Here is a 23,488-nt window from a genome sequence, read left to right as displayed (position 1 = left end):
ATTTAATAACAATTGTTTCTGACGTTCGTGTATTGTTCACAACTCATAGCTGTAAGCTGTGCTTCTGTTATGGTGCTGTTCATCTGTTTGAAATTCTTAGATTACAATAAGAAAACAACACAACGTTAACTGGTTGGTTTCTCAAGATTATAAATTTATAAATAGGGTAATATTTTAAACCAAAATTTTAGGAAATACATACAACTGAAGAACAAGAGTAACGTATATTGATATCATCTTTCCTTACGATTGGCAAACAGTTTTAATATAATTCAAAGAAATAATCAACAATCGTTTTTTTTTCTTTTCAACTAACAATGAACGGTCTAGTTTATAGAAATTAATTTATCATCGCTAAAGGCGAAAAGAGAGAAAGAGAAAGCGAGACAGGTTGTTTTTTTATAATTCGACCCACATAGGAGTCTGTAAAAATAGAATTCTATAGAGAGTGGGAGTTATAGGTACACATGTTCGAAGCCTCGTACACAGTACGTGTCATTTAGACCTGCGTGAAAAAAAAAACAAATATGATGAGAGTTGCTTTAATCTAGCTTGGTTAGAACCTCTACGCCATTATCCGTAATCAGAACTGTATGTTCGAACTGCGCGGTTCTGGCATTGTCTGCGGTCACTGCAGTCCAATCATCATCCAAAATGTCGATCAACTCTTCACCTTGAGTCAAAATTGGTTCGATTGTAAAAGTCATACCAGCTTGCATTTTACCTGGATAATTATTCCCTGAAAAAAATGAGGCCATGATTGCCAACTACTAAACAAATGTAACTGATTTTCGTGTTAAAACTGTAACCTCGATTTTGCTAAATTTAGAATTAGTCCTGAGACACAAACATGTTTTTAATTCCAAAATAGATTTTGAAAAAACCTTTTCTGTAATTTCAAACCAACCACATAAAAAAACACCAGATCGAATATCACTTTTATTACACTTACTGACATGATATATATCTGGGGGTCCGTGAAAATATTCACCTATACCATGTCCCAGAAAGGCTGGTATTACATTATATCCCATTTCTGCCGCCTTTTTCTCAATGACATATCCAATATCGCAAAATGGTGTTCCAGGTTTACAGATTGATATGCCTTCATCTAAACAGATCTCTGTACACTCAACTAGTCTTTTACCCACATCGTCTACTTCACCCACTAAAAAAGTTTTGGAGCAATCTCCATGGTAACCATTATGATACACCTAACAGAAATAATCTCAATTTAAATTACAAATATGAATATTTACTTATACATTGAAATGTTAAAATTATTCATGATTTTTATTTACTTACAGTTATGTCTACATTAATAACATCACCATTTTCTAAGGGCCTGTCGTCTGGAATACCATGACAAACAACATTGTTAACAGAAGTACACACTGACTTTGGAAAAAACTTATAATTCAATGGAGAAGGATAACTGTTATATTTTATACTTAGATCATGAACCAAACAATCAATCTGATCAGTAGTTTGTCCTACCTACAATATGTTCTTATATATAACCATCAAAACAATATAAATACCAATACTTACCTTTATAGTTTTTCCTACTTTCTCCAAAATTTTTGCAGCAATATTACATGACCTTCTCATATGTTCTATTTGACTATTTGTTTTTATTTCTGGAAAATTTATGCTGTCCACAGGCTCACCTGTTTTGTAGTATATTGGTTTCACAATATTCTCTGGTACACACTTTTGTGGAGATACTTTTCCAGGATTAACAATAGCATATCTACCAAAATTAGGCTGACTAAAACATATATGTAAAACGACAAAGACATCTTTTATATAAGATATAACCTTTTTTTAAAACTGAAAAAATTCCGAATTATCTGATTCATGCCCATTTTTAACGTATCCAATATATATTTGTAAATCAGCTGAGATACTTTTGTTTATGAGGTTAGATAAGTTTTAATAAGTTTCATTTACATAAAAAGTAAAAGTAATGCTATTTGTTAACTGCAATAATTTCATGTATAGTTAGTTAAAAATTTACTAATAATAAATATAATTTTAATATAGAATTTAAATAACATTTCCTTTATTTTAAACTAACTTAAAACTTCATATGTGAAGTTAATTATATTTATATTTATCAATCAAACTGGCACAAACATTTTTATAATTAAGAATACATAATATAATTTCAAATAATCTAAAATTTGGAAATAAACAATTTTTTAAAGCATAAAATTCTATTTTCCTTTTTGTAAATATAGAGACCTCTGATAAATATTTTATGAACTAAATTATTTTACTTACAGTGTTCTACATTAGTTATCTTATAAGATTCATAGACTTTTAGCAACTTTCCATAAGGGAACAATAAATTAACACATTAACGCTATAATTCCATAAACCTGTAATAATATTTCTAATTTATTCACACGGTAAACAAGTTATATATTATATGTAAATATTTAGATGTTTTAATTTAGTAATCATAATTAAGATATAATTAATTATGTAACAATCAAACTTTATGTAGAAATCTGCTTATATTTTTCAGTATTCTATATAAGTAGTGCTCACTTTTAATTTTACAGGTATCTATATATTAATTTTGATTTATTTTTCATTTATTGACAATACTGTCTGAATTTGACACTCCAGAATATGTCAGGAATTATTTAGTTTTTTTACAGTAATTTTTTCCTAGCAGGAGCGCGTCGCTGCTGTATAGACTGGCGGCTGTCTGGCGGCATTGTAGAATTTATCTACTCCAACAAACTGCCTGTGTATATACAATTCCTAAGTAAACTTTAAGCGAATATTAGTCCGCAGATATTGCCAGTACATAATCTGAAAATTTATTTGCTACACATGAGAAAATTATTGTTATTTATGTTTTTAATTTGAGTGTCATTGATTTTGATCAGTATATAAACAATGAAGAAGTTTAGTTGTCATGTCCACAATTATTTTAAATACAACTTTGTTGGCTTATTTGGAAATTAAAATATTGTAGTTTAAGTAACAGTAAGTATTTTAGATTTTGTCTTCAATCTTATTTTTAAATACTATATTTTATGTTTCAGTACAAGTTACAAAATGGTTATTTACACTATTTTTGTACTGCACACATTTATGCTCTGTATAACTTATGTTTGTTCAGAAAATGACAAGGAAATTTTATGTGCACATACCCAAGGAAGTATTGAACGTTTGAGTGAAGATGGAACAGAATCCAGTGATATAGATTCTTCTGAGGGGCCATTTATAAAATGTGAAAATTATTGTTTCGCAGTATGGATACAAGATGGAAATAATGAATCGAAAATTATGGGTCAAGGTATGTCAAATGTTAAGTTGCTAATAAATACCTTAGAATTATGTTATATGTCTGATGCATAATTTGTAAACAGTCTTAAAATAAGTGTTTTTAAGCAATCTCTTTGTATAAGCAGACATAATACAATATTTAATAGTCATCTAGCACCCACACATATTTACATGTCTGTGATAATTTATGGCTTTAAAGTTATCTTTATATATTTTTAAATTTTTGTTCTTGATAATACACAATTATTAACATATACACAATAATGATATATTGATTGGAAAGTTTCTTAATTATTTTGAATCAAAATTATTTCAATGACTTATTTTTTTATTGAAACCATAGTAATTGCATGTAATATGTATGAAATCTCGCATACGTTAACTTTTAAACTTTTTAACTTTTAAAGAAATATTGCTATTGGTATGGGATATTGCTTTAAGAAATCCAGATGGCTAATGTAAAAAGTACATAAGTGGACAAGTGTTTTTTGAAGTACTATTCTTTCTGTATATATGTCATTGAGTATGTGTATGGTTAATATCATTCAACAAGTGGTAATCTAACATATTATACAGTGTTAGTGAAAAGTTGAAAGAAAACATACCCAACATTGCATTTACATTTGATAACTAATTTTTTATGACATAATGGTATATATGTTTAATCAGTCATCATTAATATTTTTTTGATATAGACATTATACAGAATTTTGGCTAGCAAAATATTTACTTAATTGACTGTTATTCAAATGTGAACTATTTGTATTTCATTTCATAAGTGGTCAAAGTACAGTTTAAAGAGTTTTACAATTTAATATATTACATTCATCATTTTAATTTCTTTATGTTCTATTTATAACTATTTTTTGATAGGATTAACACAGCATTAAAACTATTACGTCTATAATTGCGGTGCGTTTGTTTTCATCCAGCTGTGTGCATAAATTACATTGTTTTATAAATGTTTGTAAAGCCTTGTAGAATTATGTACATCAGAAAGCATTTGATTTGCTTGTTTACTTATTTATTTTAATAATATTGTCAATTAAGATATTTTAATCGTCTTGCAATATTGATGTTATTTTACACAGTAAAGAGATATTTTAAGAAAAAAAAAATTGTGTGTTCAATTTGTAGGATGCTGGGCTTTGTCTGGTAATCCAAACGAATGCGACAAATCTGAATGTTTGGCGGACAAACCACCATCGCGAGCCAAGAACAACACAAAATTCTGCTGTTGTTCCGAAAATTTCTGCAATCGTAATTTTTCCGACATCTACGTTTTCGAAGTTGACGATCAATCCACCAAAGAAAACGACGCGAACAAAAAAGAAGATTTCAAAACGGTCCTTTGGATCTTATTAGTATTCTTCTTCAGTACGGTCATGTTCTTTATCGGAACAACTTCGTATTATTGTTATAAGAAAAAACCGAAGAAGAACGATGTTGAGAGTAGGTTACCTATACCATCGCCTCCGGATTACAGCTTAGACAAATTAAAATTGATCAATATAATTGGTAAGTGATAGAATCGTTAAAACAGTTTTGTTATCTTACTTAATTAATATCAGGCCAAGGGAGATATGGTTGCGTTTGGCGAGGAATCATAGATGATCGGGAGTTGGCAGTTAAAATTTTTCCGGGCCACAATCGGAATTATTTCTTCAACGAACACGAAATCTACAAAGTGGTTGGTGAGCATTCTGCTCTACTGAAGTGTTTCGGTGGTGGTGAGTATGTAAGGATACAAGGACATCCCGACTATCTCCTCCTGTTAAGTCTGGAACAAGAGAGCTTGCAAGAGTATTTGAAGAACCACATTATCGACCTCGGTATTCTGAGCAGAATGAGCTTGGATATAGCCAAAGGCTTAGCGCATTTGCACAGTGATCTAGGCAAACCTTGTATAGCTCATCGGGACTTGAACTCGAAAAATATTTTGGTGCGGTCCGATTTATCCTGTTGCATTTGCGATCTTGGTCTGGCGGTGATACCAAGGAAGGCTGAAAACAAAGCATTAAGCGAGGCAGGTATAAAAGGTGGTAAATTATGGTTAAGAACTTCTGTACATTTTGTTTGTTTTTAGGTACATTAAGGTATATGGCTCCGGAGGTTCTGGAGGGCGCGGTCAATCTTCGCGACTGTGAAAGTGCTCTTAAGCAAATTGATGTTTATGCGATGGGATTAGTATTGTGGGAATTGGGAATACGATGCACCGACATGCAAAATGGCGATCCTCAACCATACTCTTTGCCGTTTTATAAGGAAACAGGTACCTTTATTGACAGAAATGAGTCCTTTGTTTAATTGTTTTAAATTTAGGTGAAAATCCAACTTTGGACATGATGCAAAATTTGGTGAGCAGGAGAAAAGTTCGACCTCTTTGGCCCGTATCATGGAAGGATACTGCGGCAGCTAGACTGTTGTATGAAACGGCTGAAGACTGTTGGGATCAGGTACAAGCTTAGCATGGACGTCTCTGAATTATTTTTGACATATATATTTTTATAGGATGCTGAGGCTCGCCTAACATCCTTGTGTGTCGTGGAAAGGTTCTTGGAACTTCCCAATCTCAAAGGACGAATTTTACACCCCATGCATCCTCCAGCGAGTCCTACTCCGTTGATAAACAACAACCATCTACATGATCACGCTATCGATATGTCAGCAGCTACCATAGAGACTTTACTATCACCATCGGCCGATGAATTTTGCAAAAACTCGAATCAGCTTGCCGCTTGTATTATGCCGTTGCAAGCATATCAGGGACGGAATCCTTGTTTGGAACGCAATCTTCTATCCGGATCCAGCGACAGCCTTTTAATCGACAAATCATCGAAACACTGCACCTCAGAGTCACATAACCTTTTGGCAAATGAATTCCTGAATTACCAGGTCAACAACCGTGTAAACCCCATACCGTTCGTCCAGAATGCCGTCTACGGCTTCCCGAAACAACAAAACACTACACAGGCGCCTTCCCACATCAGCCGAAAGGACATGTGGAGCAGTCTAAAGAAGCTACTGCACACTAAGAAACTGTCCATCAGCGGGCACATTCATAAAGAGACCCAGGTCAAATTGAAGAGTAAAACTGTCAACAATCACAATCAAGCCGGAGTAATGACTTCATTGCTGGCCGATGTTGAAGTGAAACGGCCGTGCACTTTGGGATTATCGGTGGCGAGGCCTCAAGAGTTTACCAACAATAGCGGCGTCGCACAGATCATTAAGAGGAAGAACAGTCTTTCTCGTCAGAGATCACTAGAACAGTTTACCGAGGTAAGTGGAACAATCGGAGAAAAGTATTTTCGGTTTTTCCTAATACATTTGGACTTTACATTTCTATATATATCGAGTAATACTTCTATGAAGCCATAGCATAACCCCTTATGAAAGGCGACACTCTATAAAACATAATGTAAACACTAAACTCCATAAACATCTAAATATTATAAAGTTTTTAAAATGGAGATTCCAGGTTATTTTCGCCCTATTTTTTGCTTCTTTATTTATGAAAAGGGAAACTTGCAGTACAGGCTTATTAAAATTTATGTGATATTTATGGTCATTAGTAACAGGTCAATTGAAAAATCCCCGGCCTACTATAGTAAAACACATTTTTTTGGCAAAATTAGTTTTTTTTATTCATTATAATTCCCTTCCAGGGTCATACACTGATTATACTGACCCTTCAACTTTTCGATACCAATTTTGTAATACGATTTGTTCTTTGCTTCAAAATAGGCCTCAGTTTCGTCGATCACCTCTTCATTCGACGATAATTTCTTCCCAGTGAGCTTTCATTCTTAGCACGATCTAAGAACAGGAAGTAGTCGTTGGGGGTCAGATTTGGAGAATACGGTGGATGAGTAATCAATTCGAAGCCTAATTCATGGATTTTTAACACGGTGCATTGTTTTGGTGCATTTTTTTTTCTTTAAATGCGACCGGTTTTCGGCTATTTCGTCTTTCAAACGCTCCAATAACGCTATGTAATAGTCGATGTTGATGGTCCTTCGATTTTCAAGGTAGTCAATGAAAATTATTCCATGAGCATCCCAAAATACAGACACGCTTTGGAGCGGGTTCATCATGTGCAGTCCACTCGGATGACTGTCGATTGGACTTCGGAGTACAATGATGGAGCCATGTTTCATCCATTGTCACATATCGATGCAAATATTTGGGTTTATTACGCTTGATCATCTTCAAACACTGCTCCGAATCATCAATTCGTCGTTGTTTTTGGTCAAAAGTGAGCTGGCGCGGCACCCACTTTGCACAGAGCTTTCTCATGCCCAAATATTCGTGAATGATATGATGTACACGTTCAGTTGATATTTTTAGAGTGTCTGCTATTTCATTCAGTTTGAATTTACGGTCATTCAAAGTCATTTTGTGGATTTGTTGGATGTTTTCGTCGGTAACAACCTCTTTTAGGCGTCCACTGCGTTCACCGACTTCGGTTCTCATTCCACCACGTCTAAACTTAGCATACCAATCCTTGGTGGTTGATTTTCCTTTGGTAGTGTCCGGAAACTCTGCATCAAGCCAAGTTTTTACTTCAACTGTATTTTTTCCCTTCAAAAAGCAATATTTTATCAACACGCGAAATTCCTTTTTATCCATTTTTTCACAATAACAAAAGTTTCTTCACTCAAAATACTATAATCCACAAACTAATGATCCGACAGCTGTCAAATTTATACACGCATCTTTTGAGGGTTACGGATAACGAAAAAAATATGGATTTAATTCCAGTAGCGCCATCTATGTTCAGACTGGCGACTTTTCAATTAACCTGTTATTTAAATAGACGCTAGCATCATAATTGATTTCGATATTAGAGATATGAGAGAGTGAATGATATTTTTTAAAATATCAAGGTACACTGACATATTTTACCTTAGGACAGGCATTCAACCACAGACACAGATATTAAAAGAAGCTCGATACTTGGGTTTTACATAAAAGTGAACAATTTGATGGACGGAGTTTCTGGAGCTATTTTTTAAATGAATTTTTACGGGTCTGGGCCGTATTACATAACACCTCCCTCCTAAAGAAAGGGCCATAGGGGATGTACGTGGTCGTTATTCCATCTCGACAGCTTATAGTTGTTACAAACGTTGTTTTTGAGTATCAATTGTTTGAATATTCGTCCGCCAGTTTGTCTCTGAAGATCCTCGTTTCTACTTAAATTTCCATGGTACCCCTCTACAGAATGGTCTTCAAATTTTGGCGACTCCAGATTCCAATAGTATAAGAAACTGAGCTACCGTTTCACCTTTGGTGGCCGTTCACCCTGAACTATGATGCGAGTGCCGGGAAACTAGGGATATTTATGGCCAGTGATCGATAAGTACCTTCAATCCACCTTTTGGACTTGACAGTTTCAGCTGCGAAACTTTTGCCCGAACTCCATTTAACTACACCAAGAAACGCTTCGAATAACTGCGGAACGATTGTCAACCTGTCTTCTTTTCTTTGATTTGATTCCGGTTAATTCAATGAATTAAAAAAAGAACAGCCTTATGATCTCCCCCGAATCTTACCGACTTCGCCATTTAAAATATGTGAAAGGGTTTAGGAAACAAAAACTATTAATTTACTTTAAAAAATGTTTTATTTTATGAAAAGAAGAGGCGACTATCGTTGAACGCCGATACTTTTGTTTTCTTTTTATTAATCTCTTATAACGTCAACAATCTGTCCGTGGGCAATTTAGGGATTATTAAATCTCACTCTATGTGTCTATTAATCAGTTCGTATGATAGTTTGCGTTTGAGCCTACGCGCCTTCACTGTCCTTTCACACATTTAACTAGTTTGTTGGACACGTGATATGGGGCATCGACGATGACTCGCAACACTTTATTCTGGAACCTCTGGAGGATATCTATGTTAGATTTTCTAATTGTACCCCACAGTTCAATACCATAGGTCCAAATGGGCCTAAGTATTGACTTATACAGTAAAACCTTATTATCTAATGATAATTTAGATTTATCAGCCAATAAATTTGGTTTAGTTTAAGCCCAAGCTGTTTGCGTTTTGTCACTATATGTTTTTTCCATCTCAAACGTTGGTCAAAATGCATTCCCAGATATTTAGCGTTGTCTGCTTGCGGAAAATGGAATGTGCCAAAAACACTGCCCAGCGGAATACACGGATATATTGGGTATAGGTCAGTGTATTCGCCACCCTGTTGACAATAAAATGTCTGTCTGTGAGGTATGATTTCAGCAGTTGAATGTGCCTATGGTTCAAAAGCTTTTTCAATTTAACATGCAGCCCAATGTGCCACACTTTGTCGAAGGCCTGAGAAATATCGATAAATGCAGCGGAGCAATATTTTTTATCGTTTAAGTTTTTGTTAATTTGGTTGACTAATCTATGTATTTGTTCTATTGTTCCGTGTTTATTGCGGAAGCTAAATTGAAGGCCGGGAATAATATTTTTCTCCTCTGCGATTATTTTTGTCTTTTAATGTAGTTTTTCTAAAAGTTTAGGGATCACAGGTAACAGGCTTATATTGTAGGACGATAAAAGGAGACATCTTCTGATTTTTTCCCAGCTTTAAGAATCATAATGATTTGAGCCACTTTCCAAGTGCTAGGAAAGTAATTAAGTCTTAGCGTGGCTTTAAATATGAATTTTATTAATTTGATGAACTTTCCTGAGAGCTCTTTTAAGATTCTTCCAGTAATTAGGTCAAAACCAGAAGCTTATTTAGCATTGATTTCTTTAAGTAGTTTGTTTTACTTCCTTAACAGTAAGTTTCTCATATGGCAGATCCATTTGAATTGAAGTGTTAAGAAAGTTAACTATGTTATTTTCTTCTGTTGCGGATTAAATACTATTTTTAAGTGTTTAGAGAAATTTAGAAAATCATTCGTAGCCCAGGTATTGTCAATTTTAATGGGTGGATTATGTTGTTGAGTTTTTTTAAATCTTTTTGTTACTTTCCAGAGAGAATATTCCTTTGCATCAGTTGACGTTCAGTTTTCTAAATAGTTTTGAATTCCTTGATATTGTTCCTTATTTATTAGCTCTTTCAGCTCGTTTGTGGCCTTGTTGAATTTTCTTTTGTATTCTTCTGTTCAGATTTGATGCCAGGTTTTTCGTAGTTTTCTCTTTTCAGCAATTTTTCGTTTAATTGTAGATGAAATATAATTAAACGTTCATATGTCGCGCTATTAGGTGTTGCGTACCATGCGGCCTCTTGTATAATTTTTGTTATATTTTTTGCTGCTATTTCTGTATCCCTTTCTGTTTTGAGAAGTACATTTAGGGATATTAAACTGTCTAATTTCTCTCTAAATAATGAACAGTTAGTTTTGCCGTTATGCAAAGAAGGTGATTTTGTTTTGCTGAGAATATTTGAGTTCACTGTTATAATAACTGGTCAGTGATCAAATGATAGATCGAAGCATGATTCAGCTTTGCACGTTTTGGTGTCAATATATTTTGTAACACAAAAGTCTATGGTATCGGGAATTTTATTTCTATCTGACGGCCAATATGTTGGCTAACCAGTAGTCTTGACTTTTGATTGCTTGATTGCTCTGCCTTTTGGTGTTATTAATCTAGAACCTCACATTACATGTTTTACATTGTAGTCTCCTCCGGCAATGAATCTATTACCCAGCGTGTTAAAGAAACCCTGGTATTGTTCTGCCTTGGTGTTGTGTTTAGGTGGACAATAGATAGCACTCATTGTTAATGGCCCATGCACTTCTTCAATGGTTACACTGGTGGCTTGTAAATATTCTTCGTTGAATTTCTCTCTTTCACAGTGTTTTATGTCTTCACGGATAATTATAGATGTTCCTCCATGTGCTTTATTATCTGGGTGTTTTGTGTGATACAGCTTGTATTTCGGAATCCGTAAATAATTTCAATAATCATAAATAATCAATAATCAGCACATTTGTTCAAATAAGAACATTTTAAGCTCCCTGGCATGTTGCTGGAGTCCATTAGCATTCCAGACGGCTATTTTGTATATGTTGTAATGGCTACAAAGCGACACTGAATGTCTATTAGAAAACACCAATAACCAATCCGGCTCACACGTTCACTATTCAGGTAGTCAAAAATATATGGACGGATAGTACGGGCCGTATTACAAAACTTAACCTAACCTGGGAGATCATTTCTCTTTGAAAAATAATTAATCGCAATGCGATTACAATTTACAACTTTCATCAATAGATATTTCTTCTAGTTTATGTTGCAAATTTACTAATATACCTTTCTTCTTACAAGTACGTAAATGCTACTAGATGTATAGTGCTCGAAACATGTACAATAGTGTCTACAACAGTGTCAGTACTCCATCCATAAATTTATTAAACTTGCATGCTTACACCTAATATTTTTTTAATAACCACTAGGAACAATGACACTAATATTGATATTCATTCAATGGCATTCTCTGCCATTGTGTGAGCTTTGAAAATTACTCTGCCCTGGTAATTTTGTTGATCTTGTCACATGTAGAATATATTATAATTTTTATTTATATTTTTAATTTTAGTTACGTTTCTGAATTAATTTTGTGTCAGTAATATATATAGTAGATATTTACTAGGTTTAATATATATTCATAAACTCATTTTGTCGTCTCAGCTTCGCTATAATTTCTTAATTTTCCCCATCATCAATAAAAAAATTAGTATTCTATTATTTTTTTATGGATTTCATAACATTTTCAGGAACATACATAAGAAATTAACGTGTGTAAACTCGTAACCATAGAATTAGCAAATAATAAACAACTTGATGTGGATTACCGAGAGCTAGCGCATGCGCAGAACAGGTCAATCAAATAGTTCATCTTGTACACTTGCCAGTAGTCTTAGCATGTAATTAATCTAAGCTCTTGTAATAGTGCAAATCTGGATTTGGAAGAGGTTTATGAAAATCAGTTGGTTTAGTTTTTCGCTCAGTATTCTCAATAGCTTTCATGAAATTAAAACACATCAAAAATGTATTTCCCTTCTATCTCTAATTTATTAACGCACTTTTATATACTAAACAAATAAATTGCAGGTGTTTTCGTCTACTTCTGATCTGTCAAGACTAAAAGACCCTTCCCAAAGAGTAAAAACGCCGGGTGATGTCCCACCATCGGTGCGAAAAACTAGAGGGAAAGCCGCAATGGATTCCGCCAGGTTCTCTTTATACGATGATAGGATGATGACAAGGGGACAGTGGGGGAGCGCCCCGGACTTAGACCCCCCGGCCTCGTTAACTAACGAGCAGTTAAGTCAGGATAATAGTGCTAGTATCAGTAGTTTTTAGGATTAATAAGAAAATTTGTCAGGTAAATTTTTTGATATGCGCTTAGAATGTAGTGGTTAAAATCCGTGACAAAAAGTTTACATTGATACGATGAAACTACATTAATATAACACAAAACCTTCGTTATAATATAACAAGGTATTTGATGATTAGTATGGCCTTTGAAAATATTGTTATTTTAAGTACTGTTTCACCAAGTTCTGCTCCATGTTCTGTAATCCATATTACTGAATGATAAGAACTTTACTATTCCAATGGAATAATGGTTTGTTTTATCAGTGCTTTAGTTCTGAATTTTGTTATTAATTGGGACACAATTTATTTTTCATTAATTACCTTGATTAGATCACCACGTATTTGTTAGCGAAAATGTTAAGAAGCTCACGTACTATTTACGAAAATGACCATCGTGAGAAAGAAGTTTTTGAAATTTCTTCGCCATATTTGATCTCCGGTCACAGAAAAAGGACCGATTAAAAAACGACTTTAATTTAAAAGCCAAATATGTAAATATTTTGAATTAATTGTTATGATGAATTATTTGAATGGTTATCCAAATATGGATATAGAACAAACGAGCCAAATATTGTTTTTAAAAAAGGCTGAACGTGTATAAAAAGTTAATATAAACCTTAGTTACTTTACCAGACAATATGAATTTAATAGAAACAGTAATATTTTATTTTTAATCTTAGTTATTATTTCCAAAATATTACTTTAAATTCCTGGTTTTCGAATTGCCAGTCTGAAATGATATTTTAAACAAGAATAGGAATATTTTCTGGTATATTAAAATAAGCTAGAATTAAGATAAATATACATAAACGTAAAAATTAAATATATGTTTTTGTATGGTCTAATATCACTATTTTTTGGGTCGAGTGTTGCTTTTGTAATTATATTTTGTTGAATTACAACTCCCCAAGTACTTATATTATGTGGAACCTTGTGATATAAGGTGATAAAAAAATCCTTTTACTTTTAAGTTGTCCATAACCGAACGAAAGACAAAAAATCCGGACAATTTTATATTGATGATGAATAGTTCATATTTAATACATAGCTGCCTACGAGCGAGGCCTTTACGTGTAAATTATGAAGAAATATTAGATTTTATATTAAAACACTATGGAACAATGGATATAGACGCTATATTTCCATTTCAAACCCTAAATACTATAAGGGATTGTTCATCCTACCAGAAGATATCTTATTGATTTTTCACTCTTTTATAACTTGTGATAAACAGTGAGATATGATTTTATTATTTATATGACACTATAAATCACAATAATGAAGTAAATAGATTTAAACATTATAATTATTTATGATTAATGTATAAATTCCTGTATCTGTAGCACTCACAAGTTAGATTTAAATCAAGTTATATATGAAAAAAAAAACAAATGTTACTAGGTGTAAGGATTTTTCTATATATTTTTTGTGCAATTTCTTTATTTTAAAATCACCCAAAAAGGACACATAATTATAAAAGTGCCTGAGTCAATTATATACTATCAAATAGTTGTAAACTTTGAAATGAAGAATGATTCATTTAGAACATACATTCGTAAACAAAGAAAAATGACCCTGGGTACTATGAGCAAGGAGTAAGTGTCGTGTTAAGTTTTTAGGCTGTGTATTTGTTTTTCCATTTACTTTTTTATAGAAAATAAGCTTTAATATTGTTATTTTTTAGTTAATTTTACCATTTGATATTTGTAATCCCCATGATATTTACTAGGAATTAAGTGTCTAGAATAAAGTTCATATTATTGTAAATTGCGATGTATTTTTCATTTCACTGTAATTCGTTTGGTTTTCTCACTTTCAGCGAAAACGTTTCCGGCAGTTTAGAGGCATTTTGTATAATCAAACAAAAATAAAATATCAAAATATATTTAAAACATTTTTTACATTTATTTAATTGAAAGTATCGTCATTAATATTATCATAAATTTAATCAAACAATTATAATTTGTAATATTCTTATTATTTTATTACTATTTTATGATTTTTATAAACTTACCATCGATATCTATCTTACGAATTATGTGCTTTGAAAATCTTCATATTTCTTGATATCTTCAGGAGTAACTGTCACCTGAACTTGCTTTATAGCCTCACAGAAATCAGCCATGGTCACATTCCGGGCCCTGACCGACATAGGGGGCAAATCTTTTAATTCGCTTATCCAAATATCCTCGTAATTAGCCGAATCTACTTCTAAAATATCACCTTGATATGGCTCATAAAATCCATCCTCACACTTTTTCCATATTTTAGTTTCGTGCAATTCGTTCAGTGGCATATCTAAGGCATCTTGCACTAAGTTTGATATATCTGACCCTGACAAGCCATCGGACATTTCACTTAATTTCTGTATTTCATCAACAGAATCAAAAACGTTTTCATTTCTAGTCAACAGATGGAATAAGTCTACTCGCTCTTCCTCATCAGGCAATGGCGTATAGATTTGTTTTTTGAATCTACGTAATACAGCATTGTCTAAATCCCACGGACAGTTTGTAGCTGCAATCACAACTATATTATTGCAAGTCTCTATTTGATTCATTTGTTTCATTATTTCAGTTTTAAGCCTAAAATATAATAAAATATACCTAACCATTATATCAGAATTCCATAATAATTAATACCTTCTACTATGATCATGTTCAGAATTTCCTCTCTTTCTGCATATACCATCAATTTCGTCGATGAATAATATACATCTTGAATCGCTTTTTTTAAGTTGAGTGAATATCTCATGAATGTTCCTATAATTTATTAATTATATATTGAAAATTCCTTGGTATCATTGACATTATATCTTACTTTTCTGTTTCACCCACCAAAGCGGATAAAATATCGCTTAACGATATACAATACAGAATAGAGCCAGATTCAGCAGCTATACCATGAACTAGTTTGGTTTTTCCAGTTCCAGGTGGACCGTACAACAAAATGCTATTCCCTGGAACCCGATTATAAAAAAGTTGCGGTTGTTGTTTCGGCAGAATAACTACAGTATAAAGAATTTTTTTAAGATCCTTTAAACCCGCTATATCATCAAATCCCAATACTGTAGGGTGTTGAATATAATTTGTAATAGTTTCATGGCTCGATATTTTCCTTGCTGTTACTTTTTGTGTTTTAAATTCGGCCACTTTTAACATAAATTTTTCCATAAACTCTAGTAATAATTTTAAGTGAGCACTAATTTCTTTTAAACATATTTTAAGTTCACTGAAGACAACAAAAGGGTGAAATCTACTATGTTCCATTATTTATTCTACAAATTAAATGTATACACTTTACTATTAACAATTCAGAAACAATTTATAATTTTTATACATTGCATTAGGGCGTCATCTATCGACCGAAAATTGTACCGTTGCATTATATGTTTCCTGTTTTAACGATCGAATATAGCAGTCGTTTTCTGTCATTATTTGTCATTTTTGATCGAATATGTCGGGTATTGTCGTGTTTCGTGTTTTTTTACATGTGTCTCTTATCAAATTGGTTTAAATTTTACTGAAATTTGAAGCGATAATACTGTTATCTGTGAAGTTTAATATACTATTTTTGCTTTCTGTAATATTTGTAGATTTCGTGAGTCATAAATTATCGGTAAGTAATTTAAAAAAAAATTAATTTGAATTGGGTGTTTATTCATCATGTTTTTTTAGAATTAGTGCTTTTTGAATATGTATTTTTTGTTAACGAATTTTGTTTTTATTGTTTTATTAAATTTTCTGACTATTGGTATTTCCTATATAGTTATTTAAATTTTATTAATAATATTTGATAGCGAACAGATGTAGTACATCGAATGTAATGTCCTTTTCATTTCCACTGTAATACTTTTATCAAGTACCGCAATTTAGATAAATAACTATTGCTATATTAAACGGTAGTTGAATTCTGATTAAGACAATCATGTTATATTCCTTAATAATAAATTTAATATGAACTTAATTTAATAAGCAATCTTTTAAAAATATTTGTGAACTATAGGATGCAAAGTTAAATTTTAATAATAAATAAATACATATATATTCGTCGGTGATCATAGCATTTAGTGTTAATTATAGTAAATATGTGCTGATTAATTGGTTGAAATCAGTTAGGATTGTTGTTAAATTAATTTATTACTGCCTCAAGATTTCTATAGGATTCAGGTCAGGTGAATGGGAGGGTCAAGTGCTATTGATCCTTTTTCTAGGTACTATACAGTTTTATAGTACTCAACTTAGAAAAAAATGGTGATTTGGAACTGACAATACTTTCTTTATTTGGATATTTATGACAGGGTAGTTTTAATTACAATGTGGTTTTTAAAATTAAACTTGATGGGATGTTTTTTAGATCAGGTGGTTCATTGATTAGAAATATTTATTATATGTATTATATTTTGGAATGTTTGATAATAAGTAGTCCTGATGAGCGTTACAGGAATGTTATAACAGTTGGTGTGCAAGCTGGGATACATCATTTCCAGGCTAGTTCAGTAGTTTGTACGTGTCGCCACAAAGAACTAATTTTAACTTATTTGGTAAGGTGTTAAAAGTTTTACGACATATCGGTTTTTATTGTTCTTTTATGTCTTCATGTTAACCTATTTTTAATTTATTTTGTCTTCCTTTTCTCCGGTTCGTTCACACGTTTTTGACCACAATATATTTTTAAATGTTATTCTTTTGTTTTCTAACATAATTTATTATGAAATTATGAACTATGCAAAATGACAGGAGGGGACTAAGCAGATCGAGCGGAATCGGCTCTACAGGTGACGCCTTCTGTTCTCTTATGACATATGGTCGAGGGAGAGAGATACTTACCTGCCTCAATATTAGTAAAAGCTTTTAAAACTTGAGTTATACGTTTGATGTTCGTCGTTTATCGTGGAATAATTCGTAACTGTAGTGTATTGTGAATTGAACTTTAATGCCAGGGTTATTTTCTGTTATTAAAATATGATATAATATTATTAAATGTGGACACCTTTTTTAATTGATGTTTCGTTATATAGTTGAAAATGTTCAATTCCAAGTACTTTAACCAAATATTTATATGTAGTATGCCTAATTCATTCAATCGATGTATATTTTTACGGGGAATGTCTGGTCGTGACTGTTACTTAAGATGATTAGCATGTAAACGTTTTTTTGACGATACACAACAAAGAAAACGAAAGTTTCTTTTACTGATCGAAATTCTGTGTCTGACCTCTGCAGAATTCTTACGTAATTGTTTAAACAAAAGTAAATGTTCCAGCGCGTTTCGGCAGGCACGAGGTGTTTTGTCATTTTAATTGGTATTACATTTATCTCATCGTTATTGAAACTTCGTCATTATCCAAAAATTTGTCAGATGTTTGTTGATTATCCAATTTTGATGATTTATTGATATTCCATTTAAGCTATGTTGGGTCAAAAATGTACTTGCAGTCTTAACATATTAATTGAGATACTTCCAGCTTTATAGATTATAATAGTATATTCATAATGTTTTAGTTGTTACAAATAGCGAGTTGAATGTATATTTGCGTAGAAGCTTGATAAGATTTAATTGAAGATGTGTTAGACGTATTGGTATCGTAGCATTTTTTTGCTCTGAATTATTAGGATTAATGTAAATTGTCTCATATTTTGAGTGCTTTTATTGTAAAATGAAAACTTCATTGTGAAAAACTGAGTATACTATTTTATTTCGAAGTATAGTGCATCGTTATCTCAATCTAGTTATCGCCTCTCAAGGTTATTATCTATTGGTAAATTAGAGGTTTCCTGACAAATTTGGCATATTGTCGTTTCAATTTTTTCCCCGCTAAGCGACAGAATGACAACATTCTCCATAAATCATGTACACTTGCTTTCGTTTCCCTCGTCTCATATAATTTTCTGCTGAACAATAACGTATTTCCTACGAGTCCCTCAATTAGACTTCGGACCTATTAGTACTCAAGCGTCCATAATATCTCAAATTATTTTCTACAAGCTGTTAGGTGTTATGTAGCCCGACTAATATGGTACTGAATGTTTTAAGAAACCAGTCTCCTGACATGATATGATCAGTGATGTGTATGCATTATAAGGGTTTCGTTTACGTTATAATAGAATTGAACCGGCAGTGTCTTTTTTTGGAAGTCAGTTCAATAAGTTTACGTTCAAAATAAATTAGAATTTTTCGTGTTTAGGTCTTACAGGTTTCATAACTGGTGCAGTCGGTAGGATTCTGGGGGAGATCAGTTTACCCTTAACCTGGTGAAGTATAACCCATGGAACTATTTGACATACAAGAAATCAGATATATTATATACTAGCGACCCGCCCCGGCTTCGCACGGGTGCAATGCTGATATTAAATTAAATACACTACAGAAAAAATATGAACGTTGTATATAAAAACATAGCGGCCCGTTCCGACTTTGCACGGGCATAAAATATATATGCCTATGTCACTCAATGAAATCATGATTAAAATCGATCCAGTATTTTTGGTTCATTCATTACTGCCCTTGGCCTGCACGCATTAAATTTGGAGTAAAACAATTCCCCTTTCCCTATACTTACTATGAGGATTTCCTGCTATCTTTGGAATATCTAAATTCATACAATTTTTATTACATTACACATTTTTAAACGCAAATTTTAAATTTGTAATATCTCCGAAAATATTTGTTTAATTTACATGCTGTAAGGAACCATATTGATCTATATTAATTGCACACTGTATTTAAGGTACTTAATTCGATAAGGATTAATGCCGTATTGCTTAAAATAGCTTCGTAAATAAGCCATTTTCTCACGTAAAAAGTAAACAATAAAAATGGTTAATGTGGGTTATCCCTAAAAGATAAACATATACCATCGCGGACTTTTTTGTAGACCTTTTTATGGTGTACAATACTGTAGTACATTAATTTGATCTAACTCGTAGGGTTAGGCAGCGTTTTTGCTAATTGCTAAATAAGCCTAAAAAATAGGTAAATTTACGACATCACGTTAGAAACCTCTAAAATTAGCAATGTTGCCTTAGTATGTTATGCATGTATTATACATATAAACCTTCCTCTTGAATCACTCTATCTATTGAAAAAAACCGCATCAAAATCCGTTGCGTAGTTTTAAAGATTTAAGCGCACATAGGGATATAGGGACAGAAAAGGTGACTTTGTTTAATACTATGTAGTGATTAGTCTCTTGTAATCTAACCATGACGGAATCTTATTAACATTTGTTGAAGGCTTTAATTATAACTAATTGAATAAATGAAACAAATGATGCCTAATACCTGGATATTACCTTAATTTATTTTACACTATTTTATACGTCAATTTTCCTTATGAGCATGTTTTTTGCAGAAATAACTTTTATTCCGGGTAAAGTAAATTCATAGAATTGCCATGTAGTATTATTTCAAAAATAATTATCTAGTTTATTACAAATCCAAGCTGTCCAGACGGAACATGACGGAGGTGTTATATAGTGCGACTAATATGATACTGGAAAGTCACTGTGATATCTGGAGGCGTGATATGATGAGTGATGTGTTTACATTATAGAGGTTTTATTTAGAATATAAGGGCAGTGTCAGAACTCGCAATTTCTTTCCCTTAAAGCTTTAAAATACGTTAATGTAGTATTTTGCTTTTAAACCCTACACGTTTCATAACTTATATATAATGACTATTAAAAAATATATTTGGAGTCGTTTAGTTTTTTGAAACTTTTATGGGAGGTAATATAGTTGAGTTATTACACAGTTTAGTGGAACGGTCGTCTTTAGAAATAAATTATATATGGTTGTTTGTGCTATTAACAATTCTCGTATATAATATTCCAGCAGCGTCAGATAGGAGGTTATTTTAGAGCCGTTCCATAAACTTTCTCCGTTCTAAAGTCATAAAACCGCCGAATATGTCCACGACACCAGTCGAGATGCGCGTGTTTAACAAACTTTGCCATTTAAATGATACCCGTCATCCTCCTGCTGCATTATTTTGTATCATTATCCCATTCAAAATATTCGGATCATCTTATTTTGGCTTCGGATGCAGAAGGTTTACGGCGCATTGCCTGTAGGCTATTCTAAAAATACGCCGGGAATACACGGGAATTCTTCGTGTTCCCGCTCTCTCATTCCCGAACCGAGTCCGAGAACAACACGCGCTAAAGTCGTACCGTCGTTTCGATAGTTGCAGCAGAATAGATTGAAACAGGAGAAATTGTCGGTACCATAACGGTTGTGTTGGTTGACAAAGATGGGTAAGAAGAGACGTCTGAACAAGCTGATCTCGAAGTGGATAAAAAGGTTAGTTATTTCTGGCTTTTTCGGATGAGTCCGACCTCTATTTATAAACCCGTGAGTATTGTCGATGCTATTTGCGCGATGTAATATTCTGACGTCTTTAAGTATAGCAATTACAGAAAATAAATGTATAGGTCAGTGCGTGTAGGCATATAACAGTTGATATGTGCTTGTTGTACAATGTGTTTGCTCCTAAACAATTCTATATTTGTCGTTGTCATTGTATCGAGAATGAATGGTCAGTGTTTTACGTTGTGAGCTTCATGGACTTACTCCTAGATGAAGCTGTGAATTTGTTGAGTTACCTGGTATAATTCACTAAATAATTTTCGGAACGCTGGTTCAAGTCAATAATTAAGTCGTTCTTAAAGAAGTCAGTGATTCACGTAATTGCCCTCAATTAGTTCCTGGGTACTCTTTATCTTTCTTTAAATAAAAGTAAACTGTTTCGTAACTACTTATATTCTACTTATGTGTACAGTTACAATACAATACAATAAAATACCCTAACTATCGTCGTGAATGCTCGCGAACCTTTTTTTTCTTGTTCCAAGATGACAAGGTAGAACCAAATGCTCTTTTGCTGATGTCGCTTTGGGTTCGGGATAATGAAGTGTTTTGCGGGCGACAGAGACTCTGTGTTACGACTGCGATTGTTGTAGTTGGTTATCTACCGAGGTTTGTGGATGGGTAGGGATTTTATCAAGAGGTTGTCGTGTTTTAAGACGCCTAGGGAGAACCTTACACTGAGCACTGAAACTCTTCACGACGGCATGGCTGATTCGAGGTGAGTGTTGACTTTCCTCATAAACCATGGGGCATTGAGTAACGCGCGGACTTTTTTGGATTGGAACACTTGGAGTAGTTCGAGTTGTCTCTCAGAGACATAGACAGACTGACTTTATCAATTTGGAGGTGATAAGCGTGAAACTCCTTCTTGCGGTGGAACAGAATAGACTGAGTTTTGCTCGGGTTTATCTGCAGCCGCCAGAATTTGACCACGCAATAGCCTGGTTCAGTTAGACTTTAAGTCTGTCGCGAATAGCGTAGGGACTGTAACCGTGCTTGCAAACCTCTTGGTTCGACCTATTTAAGGTGGTGTGTATGTCACACCCACTCTGAAAATATACTGTATCTGATAATTACCTTTCTTGGAACCAATAATATTTTTCCAAATAAGCTAGAGGCCAGACAGTGACAATAAAATACGAAACACTGACCTGCCAGAGAGACCCAAAATATCGTCATGAGCTATAAAAAGGCAGATATTATAAAAACGGTATTTTGGGATACAAATAGAAGAATTTTATAAACATATTTAACAATGTTACTAATTTATCTCTCTGACATCCTGGACATCCAACAGACTTGCCTATGAAAATATGTTGAAGCAATTCGAACTCCAGATATTTCAAGGTTTAAATCCGGACCGTATTTTGGTTCATCAGAATGGACTACATCGTAATTTTCCAAATTCTACAAATATGATTTTTATATTGCTAACACAATATTCTTAAATTCGATAAAAAATCTTTCACGGTTTTAAAATACGGCACGTGTTTATAGCAGGTCAATTGAAAAGTCCCCGACCTGACACATAGATGGCGCTACTAGAATTAAATCCATATGTTTTTTAGTTAGCCCTAACCCTTAAAAGATGCGTGTATAGAATTGACAGCTGCTGGATCATTAGTTTGTGAATTATAGCATTGTGAGTGAAGCAACTTTTGTTATTGTGAAAAAATGGATAAAAAGGAATTTCGCGTGTTGATAAAATATTGCTTTTTGAAGGGAAAACATACAGTTGAAGCAAGAACTTGTCTTGATGTCGAGTTTCCGGACACTGTCCCAGGAAAATCAACCATCAAGGATTGGTATGCTAAGTTTAGACGTGGTGAAATGAGCACCGAAGACGGTGAACGCAGTGGACGCCCAAAAGAGGTTGTTACCGACGAAAACATTAAAGAAATCGACAAAATGATTTTGAATAACCGTAAATTGAAATTGAATGAAATAGCAAACAGTTCAGATATCAACTGAACGTGTACATCATATTATCCAATATTTGGGTATAAGAAAGCTCTGTGCAAAGTGGGTGCCGCGCGAGCTCACTTTTGACCAAAAACAACGACGAGTTGATGATTCGGAGCAGTGTTTGAAGATGATCAAGCGTAATAATCCCGAGTTTTGGCGTCGATATGTGACAGCGGATGAAACATGGTTCCATCATTTCACTCCGAAGTCCAATCGACAGTCATCCGAGTGGACTACACACGATGAACCCGCTCCAAAGCGTGGGAAAACGCAACAGTCGGCTGGTAAGGTTATGGCGTCTGTATTTTGGGATGCGCATGGAATAATTTTCATTGACTACCTTGAAACAGGAAGGACCATCAACAGCGACTATTATGTAGCGTTATTGTAGCGTTATTGAACCGTTTGAAGGACGAAATCGCCCAAAAACGGTCGCATTTGAAGAAAAAGAAGGTGCTGCTTCACCAAGACAATGCACCGTGTCACAAGTCAGTGAAAACGATGGCAAAAGTCCATGAATTG

The 23,488-nt window shown here is 33.3% G+C and overlaps 4 protein-coding genes across 10 annotated transcripts in view; 2 read left to right on the top strand and 2 right to left on the bottom strand.

The window, feature by feature from the left end:
- Positions 1-202: 202 nt before the first annotated feature.
- On the bottom strand, positions 203-2,251 carry LOC143200956 (methionine aminopeptidase 1D, mitochondrial). Of its 3 annotated transcripts, none has more exons than XM_076411768.1 (5): positions 1,822-2,251; positions 1,552-1,771; positions 1,306-1,497; positions 953-1,214; positions 203-739 (listed from the first exon to the last, which is right to left on the bottom strand). In XM_076411768.1, exons 1-5 carry the CDS (start codon positions 1,866-1,868, stop codon positions 543-545), a joined length of 918 nt encoding a protein of 305 aa, XP_076267883.1. In that variant the 5' UTR covers positions 1,869-2,251; the 3' UTR covers positions 203-542. The 3 variants fall into 3 exon arrangements, with proteins under 3 accessions (XP_076267883.1, XP_076267885.1, XP_076267884.1); XM_076411770.1 differs by having other exon boundaries at positions 957-1,214; XM_076411769.1 differs by having other exon boundaries at positions 992-1,214.
- A 354-nt stretch (positions 2,252-2,605) lies between these two features.
- On the top strand, positions 2,606-14,399 carry wit (kinase protein wishful thinking). Its single transcript, XM_076411748.1, has 8 exons — positions 2,606-3,003; positions 3,063-3,316; positions 4,444-4,824; positions 4,878-5,336; positions 5,393-5,578; positions 5,629-5,762; positions 5,818-6,588; positions 12,366-14,399. The coding sequence occupies exons 2-8, from the start codon at positions 3,076-3,078 to the stop codon at positions 12,615-12,617; spliced, it is 2,424 nt and encodes an 807-aa protein (XP_076267863.1). The 5' UTR covers positions 2,606-3,003; positions 3,063-3,075; the 3' UTR covers positions 12,618-14,399.
- Positions 14,400-14,561: 162 nt separating this feature from the next.
- Positions 14,562-15,914, bottom strand: LOC143200955 (uncharacterized). The gene is made up of 3 exons (XM_076411767.1): positions 15,453-15,914; positions 15,275-15,394; positions 14,562-15,217 (listed from the first exon to the last, which is right to left on the bottom strand). The coding sequence occupies exons 1-3, from the start codon at positions 15,899-15,901 to the stop codon at positions 14,668-14,670; spliced, it is 1,119 nt and encodes a 372-aa protein (XP_076267882.1). The 5' UTR covers positions 15,902-15,914; the 3' UTR covers positions 14,562-14,667.
- Positions 15,915-20,759: 4,845 nt separating this feature from the next.
- vlc (disks large-associated protein 2) overlaps positions 20,760-23,488 on the top strand; it is a 99,381-nt gene continuing 96,652 nt past the window's right edge. For 2 of the 5 annotated variants that reach the window (XM_076411753.1, XM_076411750.1), the window contains exon 1: positions 20,760-20,935. In XM_076411753.1, the coding sequence (XP_076267868.1) occupies positions 20,886-20,935 (50 nt within the window). In that variant the 5' untranslated portion in view covers positions 20,760-20,885. Of the gene's footprint in view, positions 20,936-21,087; positions 21,720-23,488 lie in introns of those variants that run through there. The other 3 variants (XM_076411752.1, XM_076411751.1, XM_076411749.1) reach the window with 2 other exon arrangements.

The sequence above is a fragment of the Rhynchophorus ferrugineus genome, unplaced genomic scaffold (genome assembly GCF_030347505.1).
Source record: "Rhynchophorus ferrugineus isolate W39M unplaced genomic scaffold, kcgeb_rfMv2 rfM8, whole genome shotgun sequence".
Taxonomy (NCBI): domain Eukaryota; kingdom Metazoa; phylum Arthropoda; class Insecta; order Coleoptera; family Curculionidae; genus Rhynchophorus; species Rhynchophorus ferrugineus.
Note: the sequence above shows the minus strand (reverse complement) of the source record. Positions and strands in the feature narration are given on the sequence as shown.